The sequence below is a fragment of the Diadema antillarum genome, unplaced genomic scaffold, assembly GCF_040938485.1.
Source record: "Diadema antillarum isolate AM-2024a unplaced genomic scaffold, OU_Dant_1.0 seq00000100_RagTag, whole genome shotgun sequence".
NCBI lineage: Eukaryota > Metazoa > Echinodermata > Echinoidea > Diadematoida > Diadematidae > Diadema > Diadema antillarum.
Window position 1 is genome coordinate 165,001 of NW_027271188.1, and position 13,515 is coordinate 178,515.

General features: G+C 37.6%; 1 protein-coding gene across 1 annotated transcript in view; it reads right to left on the reverse strand.

The window, feature by feature from the left end:
- Positions 1-13,076, reverse strand: part of LOC139726813 (uncharacterized) — a 15,706-nt gene extending 2,630 nt beyond the window's left edge. The window contains exons 1-2 of the mRNA XM_071637806.1: positions 12,861-13,076; positions 4,775-5,279 (exon numbers count right to left, since the gene is read on the reverse strand). Of these exons, the coding sequence (XP_071493907.1) occupies positions 4,775-5,279; positions 12,861-13,073 (718 nt within the window). The 5' untranslated portion in view covers positions 13,074-13,076. The remainder of the gene's footprint in view (positions 1-4,774; positions 5,280-12,860) is intronic.
- Between the last annotated feature and the right edge of the window lie 439 nt (positions 13,077-13,515).

A 13,515-nucleotide genomic window follows, 5' to 3' on the forward strand; every position in this document is an offset into this window, starting at 1 on the left:
AGAGAAAAAGGATGAGAAAGAAGAAAGCAAAGGAAAACGGGAAGAAAACCAAAGAAAAAAGGAGGGAAGAAAGAACATGAGAATATTAAACAATAATAATGATAATGATAACAATAATAATAACTACAGATTGTATTTCTTGAGCGCTTTTAAGGACCTGATCAAAGCGCTGTACAATCAACATACAGAAAAAATCACAAAATATAGAAAAAACATAAGTAAAATTTAAACAGTTCATTTTCCAGTTTCCTTCTTGACATTTTTTCTGAAACACACTAAGAGCAGAGTTGTTTTGGTAAAGAATCAACATCCTTTATGATGGTATAACGTATTTGTTATAGGAGGGCATTACTACTGTAGATACCTCTCTGTTGGAAAGTACATAGCAATAAAACTCATCACAATGCATGACTCAAAACCCAAATCTTACAAAGTTGGCAAAGTACAGAAAGTCTGTGCCTTTAAACCCTGACTAGGAACTGCCAATAGAAATAACAGTAATAGACCCATGCAGAGCGCCCAATCATAGTGAACCAACTCGTGTCCTACATCATTGCAGATCGATGCAATACATGATGTGTGACATTCAAGACAAATCTGTAGTGTTCGGGTACACAACATACTATGAATTTCACAGATTATTCCCCTGATCCAATACTCCAGTCTGGCACACATGCATATGTACGGTCTCACAGTATGCTATGTACATTGCCCATTATTCGGCATTGCTGATGTCAACTATCTCTGTCATGTATGATGTGTAAACCCCGCTTGCCTCTTTTATTGCAGCAATCTGTCCACTTGTACAGATTACTTTTTCTGTCGGGAGAAAAGATGGACTGAATTATTTTTACAAGACATCATCTGTCTTTCCATACGATATTTGCTAGATGTGAGAGTAAACATGTACAACACATGTGTAAACAGGAATACAATACAAGGATGTGCAATATGCTGTACAGTGGATACGAGAATGTTGAACACTGCATTATAAGTATGCCAACATCCACGGGCAGGCAAAGAAGGAATTAAACATCGAAGACAACATACATTCTTAATTCTTTTTGTGCCATGGTCGAAACCCCCCGTGTGCCACATTATTCTGAGACACCAACATACTCATGCGTTGAGAAAACATACTGTTTTTCAAATCTATATACAGGTAACTTTTAAAGATTCATGTTAAATTGTAGACGAAGTGAGCAAAGTTGAAGAGACAATTCCAAGCTTTGCATTGATGTAAATTGTATGACAAATCTTTAATTTCAAATTCATGAAATTCTTCCATCGAGATGTTTTCACTGCAACTGATTGACAAATTGCCCTACATCGACGTACATGTACAGACTGTATGCCCATGCTTTTTGATCATGGCTACTACAAAAACACTTCACTGTTCAAAAAACAATCAATTCAGTGCTTACATCTGTATGTACATCAATTAGGGCAATTTGTCAATCACTTGCAAATCTATAATTGCTTTTCTTTCAAATGCCCAGTAGCTACATTACTGTAATGTATGACTTTTACACACAAAGCAGTGACAGAAACTTCGAATTTGCGCGCAAATCCAGTATGAAACACTGCATGTTAGTCAATCATCACATAAAATGCAAGCTACAGACGAAAGGAAGGGAATCGCGAGAAACATTTTCATGTGGCATTTGGCGATTTATCGATCAGTTTGGGCGGGTTTGTGCTGAATATGTGAAGTTGGCACGCCGTTGACTGAGTCGGACGTGCGAACGTGGCACATAAAGAGTTAATAACGAATGAGATTCTATGCATCAGTTTGCGGCTACAAGATTTGAGTATAATTTGGTGTATATGTGCAACATCGCAAGGAAAAATAAGACCCAAATATACAAGTATGTGGATTGAGGGAATGTAGCACCACTAGTAAAACACAACAGATGTAAAGAAAATGTATAGAAAAGTCAACATATTTTCATTTTTCTAGCATACTGAAAAAGCAGGGGAAATAATACTTACAATTGTACCCTTAACATAAGTATATCAGTAACATGTTGAGGGAATATCATGTACTTTTCATTTTTTTTTTAAATGAAATTTTGTGGAATCCTCTTGATGTTTTCTTCATATTGTTGTACATGCATGAACTGCACTAGTCTTTTCACCGAAGGATGGTGGCATCAAAACTTTAAAAATTCATAACTTTTGATCTCAAACTTCACTGATGTGTTACACTTGTACCATGTACAAGAGGGATTGTAAAAAGTTTTGCATTAGATCATGCAATCTGGTACATACTGTATTTTGACTTTATATTCTTGTTGCTTCCTTTGTAGATAGTCCTTTTTTTTTTTGACAGATTGACATCCTTGTTGTTGTCATTTTTTTTTAATTCTTTGTGAGGCGTGAGAAAAAGCTAGTTCTAAAGGTGTGTTGAGCATGAGAAAGACCACTGAGGCATGACTGTCAATGCCGAAATGTATTGCACAAGACTTGGTAGGTCTATGTACAGCTACAGGGTATGACAGACCCAGTACCTTGGGGGAGAAAAAGGTTGACCCAATTATATAGATCTTTGATTTGCTGACAAACAGTGTACATCTGAAAACCACAACTAGCAAAGATCTGCCAGAACAGAATTGTACCCCAGTGAATATGTATGCATTGAAGCAAGCACTCAGCAGTAACTTGCGACTACAATTGAGATTCTTCGGCTGCTCGTGTACTTAAACACAGATCAGTAATAAAAGCTATACACAATTTGTTATGGGGATTTCCGAAAATATATATCTACGTCGAGCCAGCTTTCCCATTGCATGCCATTCCAATGCTAGGACACTGGCAGACATGGAAATAGTTAACTACAACTCACTTACATTACCCATTACTTATAAATACAAACAACCATTAGAAAGATCACTATAAAACAAATATGGACTGTCTCAAATTCCATAAACTACATGTACATGATCATATAAACTTGTCCAGCAAAAGTCACTGACAATATATTTATTGAACATGATTTCACTTTATTTAAATCTCTTTTAGCTTTAAAATAACACCACAGATCTACAACATGCACAGGTTTTATTGAATCCTGGGTGATAAGTTAAAGGGGATGGCTAGTAACCGATCAGTGGGAATCAGTGGGAATGCTGAGGGATGATTGTTCCAATCCTTGTGGGATTCATTTAAGAGTACATTATGTATCTACTGTCGTGTGAAATTCCTTTGCTTCAGAACGGTCTCATATTCAAATAATGTGCAAATTAATGCCCCGTCACTGACCAGGCACTCTAACCTGGAAACATTAAACCGCACATTACTTGAATATGAAACCATTCTGAAGCAAATAATTTTCACACAACAATAGATATATAATGTACTCTTAAATGAATCCCACAAGGATTGGAACAATCATCCTCCATCATTCCCACTGATTCTCACTGATCAGTTACTAGCCATCCCCTTTAAGTTCCTGTTTCATTAAATTGAAAATAAAAGAGCTTCCTTTGGCGCTGCTGACACACAGTATACGCAGAGAGGTGTTGAAAATCATCAATAGCGTTTTCAGAGAAGTTATGTGTTCACTAAAAAAATGTTTGCTACATTTTTCTCTGCCATCTCTGTACATTCTATCCCCACCCACTGAAGTCAGACATAAAAAAACATCCCCTTTCACACAAACAACTGATCAGAGTACAACACAGACAATTATTGAACAAGTCCACACTTTTAAAGAATTCTTTTCCATTGTTGGTTATTCATAGGAATCAAATATGCTGAAATTGTTCTCATGCAGTCATAATGCGATGAATTCCATAGCATTCCTTCCCAACGACAGTATGTAAACATACCAGCAGCAAGTTCTTTCATAGCAAATTCATTCTATACAATGTAGACGACTGTTCAGAAATATGCCACTGCGGATGTCAAGCTCCAATGAAATGTGTCTATATATTATAAGGATGCATTCACATAGAAGTATACTATTCAGGTATTTGGTGCTCGTTTTCGAGGGCACGCGAATATCTTGAATCGAACGATAGGATTTCCTAACACTGGTTCACATAAGAGGGCACTATTCGAAAATATCGAATAGCTACAAATAGTATAGCATAGTGGGAATCGCGCTTGTTCAATTTTCGAGCAGCGTATACCACCTTTCGTTTATGAAATCATGAAAATTTTGGTCTGGATTTGTCCTTTAGCAAAAATAGGCATGTAGACTGACATTCTGGTGCAGTTTAGAAATTGTTATTGCTGGGATGATTGTGTAGGAGGAAGAAGAAGGGAGTTGATGGTGCGGGTGATGGTGTACTGGGTCGACTTGACGGTGCATAGCGAATACCGTATACTTCTATGTGAACACAGCCTAATATACTAGTAATGGTCTGATTACATGCAATGCTACACAGCTTTAATAGGTAGGATCAGGTAAATATGCCCACTGAAACCACTTGCATTTTGCTTTGCAAAGTAAGTATAGGTCTCAGTGGGCTTGCAACACCCTGCATCAACTATTCAATGAGTAAATCAGATAGTTAAACAAAAGAAGCAAGACCATGAGTACAGCCAATAATGGAGTGAAAACAATCCTCCTTATGTTGCTGAACTGCAAAAAACAGGTATTTGGGGAAAACAAAAACAAGAAGAAAAAATGTGTTCATTTGCTAAACAGGTTTCATTGTTTTATGTCAGACTGTATTTGACACATCTATGGTTCTGTTTGTGTCAGTGGATATGTACATGTCAATGTGAAATTGAACACAAAGTGGCATTTCCTGTTCCGGGCACTCACCTGTTACAAGACTGGTACCACTGGTGCCTGCACCATTCTCCCTCACCAATCTCTGATTTGGATGTCTTCCATTCCTTGTGACATCCTCCAGCCCGTTAGGATCGTCCACACCATTGGTCAAGCCATTGACGCTATGGGTCAAGTGTCCATTTGTCAGACCATTGGTCAGTTCCCCATGTCCGTTGGTCATTGCCCCGTTGCAGTCGAGGAGCCCGTTCTCGCTGCTCACTCGTCGGATGTGTCCATTTTGGCTGGATTTGAAGACTTTCCCACCTTTTCCCTTCTGTTGATCCCCCTCGGCCGGGTCACTGGGATCTCTGCTCCCGGTAGTGGCGCGGAGGAGCTTTACTTCGGCCCTGAGTTCACCGTTTTCCTTACGCAGCTTCTCCACCTGGGTCTTGAGGATGCGGAAGGCGGCATTCTCCTTCTGGAGCACCTCAATGAGATGCCTCTGTGTAGAGATGAGGACCTTTGGATCCTGGTGCTCTTCCACTGTCTCGATGACCTGTGGTGGTAAATCATCATTTAAGTTCTCATGACCACCTAGATAGACACTTGAAAATTGCAAAACAACTCATGTGGGAGGATGTGTGTGGGTGCGTGTGGGGGGGGGGAATTTAAAAAACAATTTCGTAAGGCTTACTTTAATTCAATGCTTTTCTTCTTTCCTGTTATTGTATTGCATCAGGGATTATTAAAGAATAATCTAAACAGGGAGGTGTTAGAAAAGGAGAGACAACTCCTGCTCTCCTTTGAAGTCATGCGCGGGACCGCCGAGAAGTTATGCGCTTAACTACAGGTGGAAATCAGGTGCTTTGACAAAAGAGAGCATCAATAATTGGGACTAGCGCTCTCACATCTAGAAATACTTGCCCCTACTGCATTTCGCTCTCTCTCTTTCAATGTGATGGCAACAATGAATTTGTGTACCTTGAATTGGAGCAGCGAATCAAAATGCAGTATAAAATTGACAATTTTAACAGCAAATAGTTTAAAAGCGCGCTGGTGCTCGCTTTAGCGGAGTACTTTATTTGAAAGATCAAAACATCCCAGATTAAAGGATAGAAAACTAACATGCGGAAATGTGTGCATTATAGAAAAATATTAAGTTTTTAAGATGGCCTAATTTTCATTTCATTCCAATTTGTGCATTACGAAGAAACTAGAAATACATGTTTATAATATTGAATTCTTTCCAAAACTACTCTTAATCAATTCGAGTATTTCATTTAAAATCTTACGGGGAAATAAAGCTTGTAATTCAACGAAAGGTGAAATGCGTTCTTCGTCTCCGAACTTCGCCTTGCAACTAGAGCGGTGCAGCGCATGACTTCAAAGCGTATAGTGGAATGCTAGACATCCCACTGTAACGCTTTGAACCAAAACATGTGTTTGCATGAATTACGAAGAGTTGTCTCTCCTTTTCTAACACCTCCCTGATCTATTAATAATGTGCACCATACAATAGATTCATTGGAATGCTCATCTTGCCAGCATTGTAGCTAAAAGAATCAAACAATGCCGATACACCACACCTAAAAGCTTTTAATTGGGAGTTTATGAATAAAAGGTAACTTCTGTAAAGGCTTAATTTCTTTTTGTGTGTTATTGTCATGCATTGTGGAAAAAAAAAGAACTGTAGTATTAAATGTGCAATATACAATTGATTCATTGGAATGCTCAACATGTCAGCTTTATCCAATTGTTGCTGATAAGATCACACTATTAATTGTACCATCTACATGTACACCTAATGAAGATTTGTGATACTGCATTCTGAAATATTGCTTTGTCAAGAAATGTGCATAACTCAATGCAATGCCCTTTCATAACAACCAATATGCACCAGTTTGTTTTGAAACATGGACAAATTCTACCCTTTGATGTTTAATCAGTGCCTATTGAAGTAAGGAATTATCTTGTTGCAAAACTGCATGAGATGCAAAGATAACGATCGCAAGGAATTTATTTCAAACAAACAATTTATTGATGAGACACCATTCATTTGGATACATATTGTCATAAAACCTAATGAGTTCACTATCATGGTACAATGCTTTTCACTCATGATTGTGCATTTCTTATTTGTACACATGTTTAAATCTGTAGGTATATCTTCACATATCAAACTAATAGAGCTAATTAATTTTTTTTTTAAGACTGAATTACAGAGAATGTTCTATTTAAATTTGCCAAGTGTGCAGTTGTTTTCCTTTATGATCTAACCTGCATACATGTACCTAACTGATGTAATATCTCATTATACTGAAGAGGTTGTTTTTACAACATAAGCAAATAAAAACCCAACAACAACACACAAACAAATAAACAAACAAAAAACAGAATTCTTCTGCCCATTACCACAGTAAAAATATGAAAAAAAAATGACTAAAAATAAGTAAAAATACAATTTCCATGGTAATGTCACATTAGGATGAAGCTGAATTTTCCCTTCATTCATTTAATTTAATTTAATTTCCGTTTTATTTAATTTCATTTCATTTTCAGTCAAACCAGAGGAAAGACAGCAGATAAACATACCATCCATCAGATTGACTAACTAACTGGCATCATGCACTTTGCCAAAGTATCAATTCTTTTCTAACCATGAAAGTATTTGTAAGCAAATAATACAAAGTATCAGAAGAATGATGACACGCTAGCATGAACGCAAAGCAAAATTCAGTTTTACTTAGCAGACCAACTACGTTTACATAGGAAAAGCTCACGGTCACAGCAGCATGAAGCCTACATCAGTGAATCCACACCATTTTCGGGTCAGTGGATGAAAGGAATTTGATGAGATCAATATACACGGTATGGATGCTATTCATCTCCAAGGTTAGGGTTGACAAACACAATATAAAATATCAATTGGCTTGACCTCAAGGTTACGCACTGTGTGTCTCCCTGAAATCCATGTCTTGTCACTGTTCACATCGACAGTCTTGCATTCAGACTGGAAGGTTTGCTCTTAATTAATCATCACTTAGTCTTTCAAGACAAACACTAGAAAATGTGTATTGCAAAAAAAAAAAGAGGTTTGAAGTCATGGCAAAATTCCACTAACAAGTTGTGTCCAAGAAGATATTTAATTCCAGGCACTATATGAAGTAAAATCCTTTAGAACGACAGAAGTAGGCCTGCATCAAAATCAGACATAGGAAGAAAATTATGGGATTGTAAATTTATACATGCCTCCATGAAAAAAAGAAAGTGATATTGGATACAATCACTTGTGAATTAGACGAAAGGAGAATGAGATATAATGTCACTGATCTGCAAATCTCACTTTTTCATTTGTTTAGTTGAACACATAACAAATATATAAACATAATGATATGATATTGGTTGATAAAGTTCATGACTGAAATCTCCCCCACTTAAAGTTGCCATTGCTACGTTCTTATAAAGTTCTTGCTAAGGAATACAGGCTTGATTTTATTACACACAGGAATACCTGGAGATTTGGACTATAGGAGATGTGTGATGTGATGACATCATCCCTAATCTAATTTGCATACAATGTATTGTAAATGTTATCACTGCTCTGGGAATTTTAGATTATCACAACCATTTCTCACAGAAATTCTGCCATTCTGTAGGTTTGATTTTGCTCACAGTGGTAAAGTCAACTCTCTGCAGTAGAATTCTGCACTTGAGAAGAAAACTTGACATCCCATTTTAGTGAAGGACAATCTTTATATGTACACACCATACAATGTATATTTGCACCATTTATAGACATTCAGCTTAACTTTGAAACATTAGGTGCAAGTAAGTATGCATATCGAAAACATCTTGTATGTGTCCTTTGGTTCATTTTGTTTTACCTTGCTTTCTTCAGAAGACCAGCCCTGCTATTGCCTATCATTCTGGACATAAGGGTAGACAATAGACACTGCCAATTGTAGTCTTTTAAACCAGACCTACGGTACTGATAAACATTATCTACTAAATTAGTAGATAATATTATAAATCAGGATCAGACACTGATGAAATAATAGCAGGTCACAGATCACAGCCTGGAATACAGCCTATAGATACTCAAAGCACACAAAAGCTGTTGGAATTGGCCCAGCGTGAGAACGGTAAGCAGTGAACAACTGCGCCGCATATCGAATGCAGGTCAATGGAAGGCTTTTCATGATGTGCTGTACCAGGGAGTTGGATGTCCCACCTCCCTGGCTGTACTGAATCTGAAAGCTACGTCACCTGTTATTCACTCAGATAATGGAAAATCTGGAGCTACTGCAGGGCTCAATGCACTGATGCCCATGACCTCCACAATCAGTGAAAATTATAACAAATACTCCATTAAAGTATACATTCATTGATTGAAGTAATCATTGTACATTTTAGTGCGGGGGCCCTAAAGGAATGCTGGAAGCATTTCCTTCATTAAAGTACAATCCTATAACAGTCCTAGTGAGATCCAATTGTAAGTCGAACACTCACAAAGGGGTCTGAAAGTAGACTGATGTTAGTAGGCCTACTGTGAATAAACAAAATGAATAAGTGATAATAAAAAGTCATTTCAAATGCTGTCTGACATCTGATGTGTTTTTACTTTAAATATCTCGGAATCTACCAATTCCTGTTTGAGGTTTTTGATTGTTAATAATGCATAACAAACATACTTGAATGCTCAAGTCTTACTCCATGAAATTTATGTTCCATGATCATTTATACTTTGGTATAGTTTCATTTTCACTTATTGAGAATAGAACATTGGAGCTGGCTGTTAAATGGTATAGTTGGCTATTAAACAAAATAATCATGTCTGGTGAAAAAGGAGCACAAAACTGCCAACGACGAAACAACCATGATTCCTCTGATCACGATTAAATAATTGATCAAAGTATTGGGACTTATTTGATGTGCTGTGATGTAGGACTGAAATATGCTTCATGTCCTGTTCAATGTTACCATCAGATAAGAAAGAATGACCAAAAAAAACCTTCATTTTAATATATTTTTCAGTGCTTATAAATTTTAGGAGCTCTGCTTCATGTTCACAGTAACATCTTAAATGCAAATTAGAAAGCTTCACTGAAATTGAGAAAAAAAAGTGAAATTATGGTGGGAGTAGTTCAGCGATAATATCATCTCATAAATTTTGCACTATATTAGCACCTACAACGTACCACTGATATCATTGTTTAATGAAAATATGTACATTTCTGTATGTGAAATTCTGAAATGCTATTTTGTAACTTTATTACAAATTGTTGTTGTCGGACACATGAGCACTGTTACTAGGCTATAGTTATCCCATATGTCTCCAGACATGTGTATTTGATGTCAGCTTCTAAGTTCAAAGGCCATGTGTACATCTAAAAAGGATCTTACAAATTTGTATTAAAACAAACAAACAAACAATGCAAGACACTTACATTTCTTTACAATAATATAAGGATTCTTTTTTTTTGACATGAGATTAATAGATAAAGCCTGGTACATGATACAGCTGGAGAGAAGTATATAATCTCGGGTCAGTTGTCTTCAGTTTTGTTTACAATGTAACAGACATGAATACAAGAGATACACTGTGCTCTTGATGTGAGCTTGGTGCATTGGCAAGACAACAATTGATGTAGGCCCCAAGCTGCCACTGCAATGCGTGAATTGATGTTCAATGCATTCAGTTCACCACAAACCTACCATAGTTTATCCTACTTTGAAATCAACCAAACCACCATCTTATATCACAACCAACATCAGCAGAAACTTGCAGTAGTACATGTGGGAATGGTGATGCCAAATATTGCCATGTAAAGGGTTACAGAATTACATGTATAAGATGGCAATAAAGCATGATCACATCACCCTCAAGTGAACTGAATTATCACATACTGTATGCACTCCACATGCATTTTGAAACCTATATTGTTAAATTTCTAAAACACTAAGACTCCATACCATGATGTCAACATATAAGTTTTGCCTTTGGACCCTTGGTTGCTATTGTGTGAAGCAATGTTTGTCAATCTCTGAGGCGGAGTGCCATATCATAAATCCAACCTTTAACCTTGCATGCCTTCAAGTGTATCTTTGAAGAGCCATTTAACTTCCCCTCAGTTTGAGATTACATATTTCAAGTTCCATTTTTTTCTTGCTTTGCTATCAGGTAGGCCCTAAGTATCAATCTACTTCACACTATCTTAATCCCTATCACGTGATTGGAAAAATGTACATGAGTCATCATGCTTATCTGTGCTGCCTTCAGAATGAACAATTCAAACTGAAATTTCATTCATTAATTTTCTATTATCCCCAACAGTTTATCTTTTAAAGATATCCCCTAGAAATATACATCTTATCACTGTCATAAGATATAAAGTATGTGTGTATTGACCAAGTTATAATGTGCCAGTACAAAAGAATGGTGTTGCTATAAAGCATTTTGACAGCATAATTACTCTTTTTCCAAAAAAAAAAACCACCCAGGTTTGACTATATTCCAAAATCAGACTCTTGCATAGATACATTGTAGGTACATACTCATAATCAAATGTGAATTAGGTACAGTAAATTCTCATGTTTCCTACTGTATGCACACAAATTTGAGGGTCTATTTTACATTGCACAATAACTTTTTCTTTTTCGGCAATAGTACGACTACGAGTTCCATACGTACCACTCGCTAAAATTGGGGAAAAATGCTATACAAGTAACGTAGGTGGCTTTACGATTAGGGTAAGGTTAGGGTAATGTTGATCTCGGTGTCCTAGACTAACTGCAATACTGTACACTGGCACTGGTCCGATGGTCCCTGACAAGTAAAAATCATTGTCGGACCAGTAACTACTTTTTTTTTTCAGGAATGAACCAATAAAAAATCGAAAAGCTGGGAACCTACTGGTCCTACAAACAGGTCGGACCAGTAGAAAAAATGTGTTAGTGTCAAGCTCTACCTAAAGTATGTGGACTCTGGAGTTCTAGGTTTCAAATGGGGGTACAATAGAGGAACTCTTTCCTTTTTCATTTCTGTTATTGTTTTTTACATGAAAATGCCAAACTTCCAAAGTGATTTCTACTCTGGCGTGTCTGCTCCCTAAGATGAAGGAATGAAAATATACAATTTGTACCAGTGATGGGTTCTACGAAAGCAAAGCACAGGCCTTATGACAAAGGCACTTATATGAAGTATGTACCTGTGAGGAACTTTACTCTTTACAGGTGCTTATACCGCAAGTTTAATCTGACATTGAAATGAATATCATCAGCTGATTGACACACAGAATGCACACTTTACAGGGTTAGCACTAAAAAAAGCACATTTGTATGTAGTTTTCATATCCCTCTGGCTCTCATTCATCTTTCTCTTAATACTAGCCTAGTTTACGGATGCCTTTTTACAGTCTGACAATTTTCTACTTTAATAATCCCAAAACTCCTTTGGAGTACACATGTATATATTCTTTATTCATTTAAGAGCAGCCAGATCTATAACTTCCCTGTAGCTCTATTTACTGCCTACCTCATGATCATAACGATACAATATACTGTTAGGAAAGATGTGAGAAATATAGAGTATACAAGCAATTAGCCCGACCAGACGCTGTGCGAAGTAACACAGCGAATGGGCTGTGTATAGTTAACAATCAATGAAATAATAATACCAAGGGTACCTTATGATCTAGACAGAAAGATCCGTCTGTCCGGAGGACTCTTTTATATTTTGCCATTAACGCTGTCCTCCGTAGACACGGAGCGGAGGGGATCCGTGAAGCCAGACGCAGTCTCCGCGGAACATTCCCCGACGGACAGATACAGACCGATCTTTCGGTCAACTTATGATCTAAACGTTTTGATGCATTAACAAATTATTGAAAGTAGCCCTTTTGCCTTTGGCAAGTCTTTGGACAGTTGAGAGAGAACTAGAAAGAAAAAAAATGACTGTCGACTCACAAGCAGACCTTGCACAAGTAAAGTAAGAGCAACCTGTTCCAACAGTGCATCTATCGGGGGTTGACTGGCGTGGTGCACACACCCGGCGCCTATCACTCCCCTAAGCTCTACCACGGAGTTAGACCAGGGAGGCCGGAGGTCCACCTCCCTGGTAAAAAACAAACCCACATACCTTCAATCTCTGAATCAAAGTTGGCACATCTTCGTCGTCATTTTCCGTCACTTTCCCGAACGGTACCTCGTCTGGAATCGGGCTGTTGTGGGGGATAGCATCCTGGACATTATACTTTTTCTTGCTCGGCTTTGAACGTCGAATAGTCAGCCATCCTCGATATTTTTGCTTGGATCGTGTCGATCCATCCAGAGAGCCGTTCACAGACGCCATGGCGAGATTGTTTACTGTGCGAAAGCACCGATTGTCAGTAGCAGATAAATACCACTGCATGTACAGCGTGTACACCTGCAACCTCGTCTTTCCTGAGCCAAAGTTTGACACCCTTCGCGCCCGACATTTACCGGTCGGCTACCTTTTAATAGTTTACATAATTCAGTCCTTACAAAAGATATAACATAGCATGAAGTGGTTCTTCATTGTTTTTCCCAGAAGAAGTATATCACCATCCATCATGATTCGAAACGAAATATTCTCGAGTCACACGAGGGTATCTATAAACGCTATTATGACTCTGTATTCATACGTTTCATTACGGCATGATAATACATCAGTCTTTAAGGACTAGATTTAAGACTATAGTTTATACTGCAAGGGGTGTGGTCCTGTGCTTCTGGTAGGAAGCACGAGTGATTAGTCACACCGGCGTGCATAC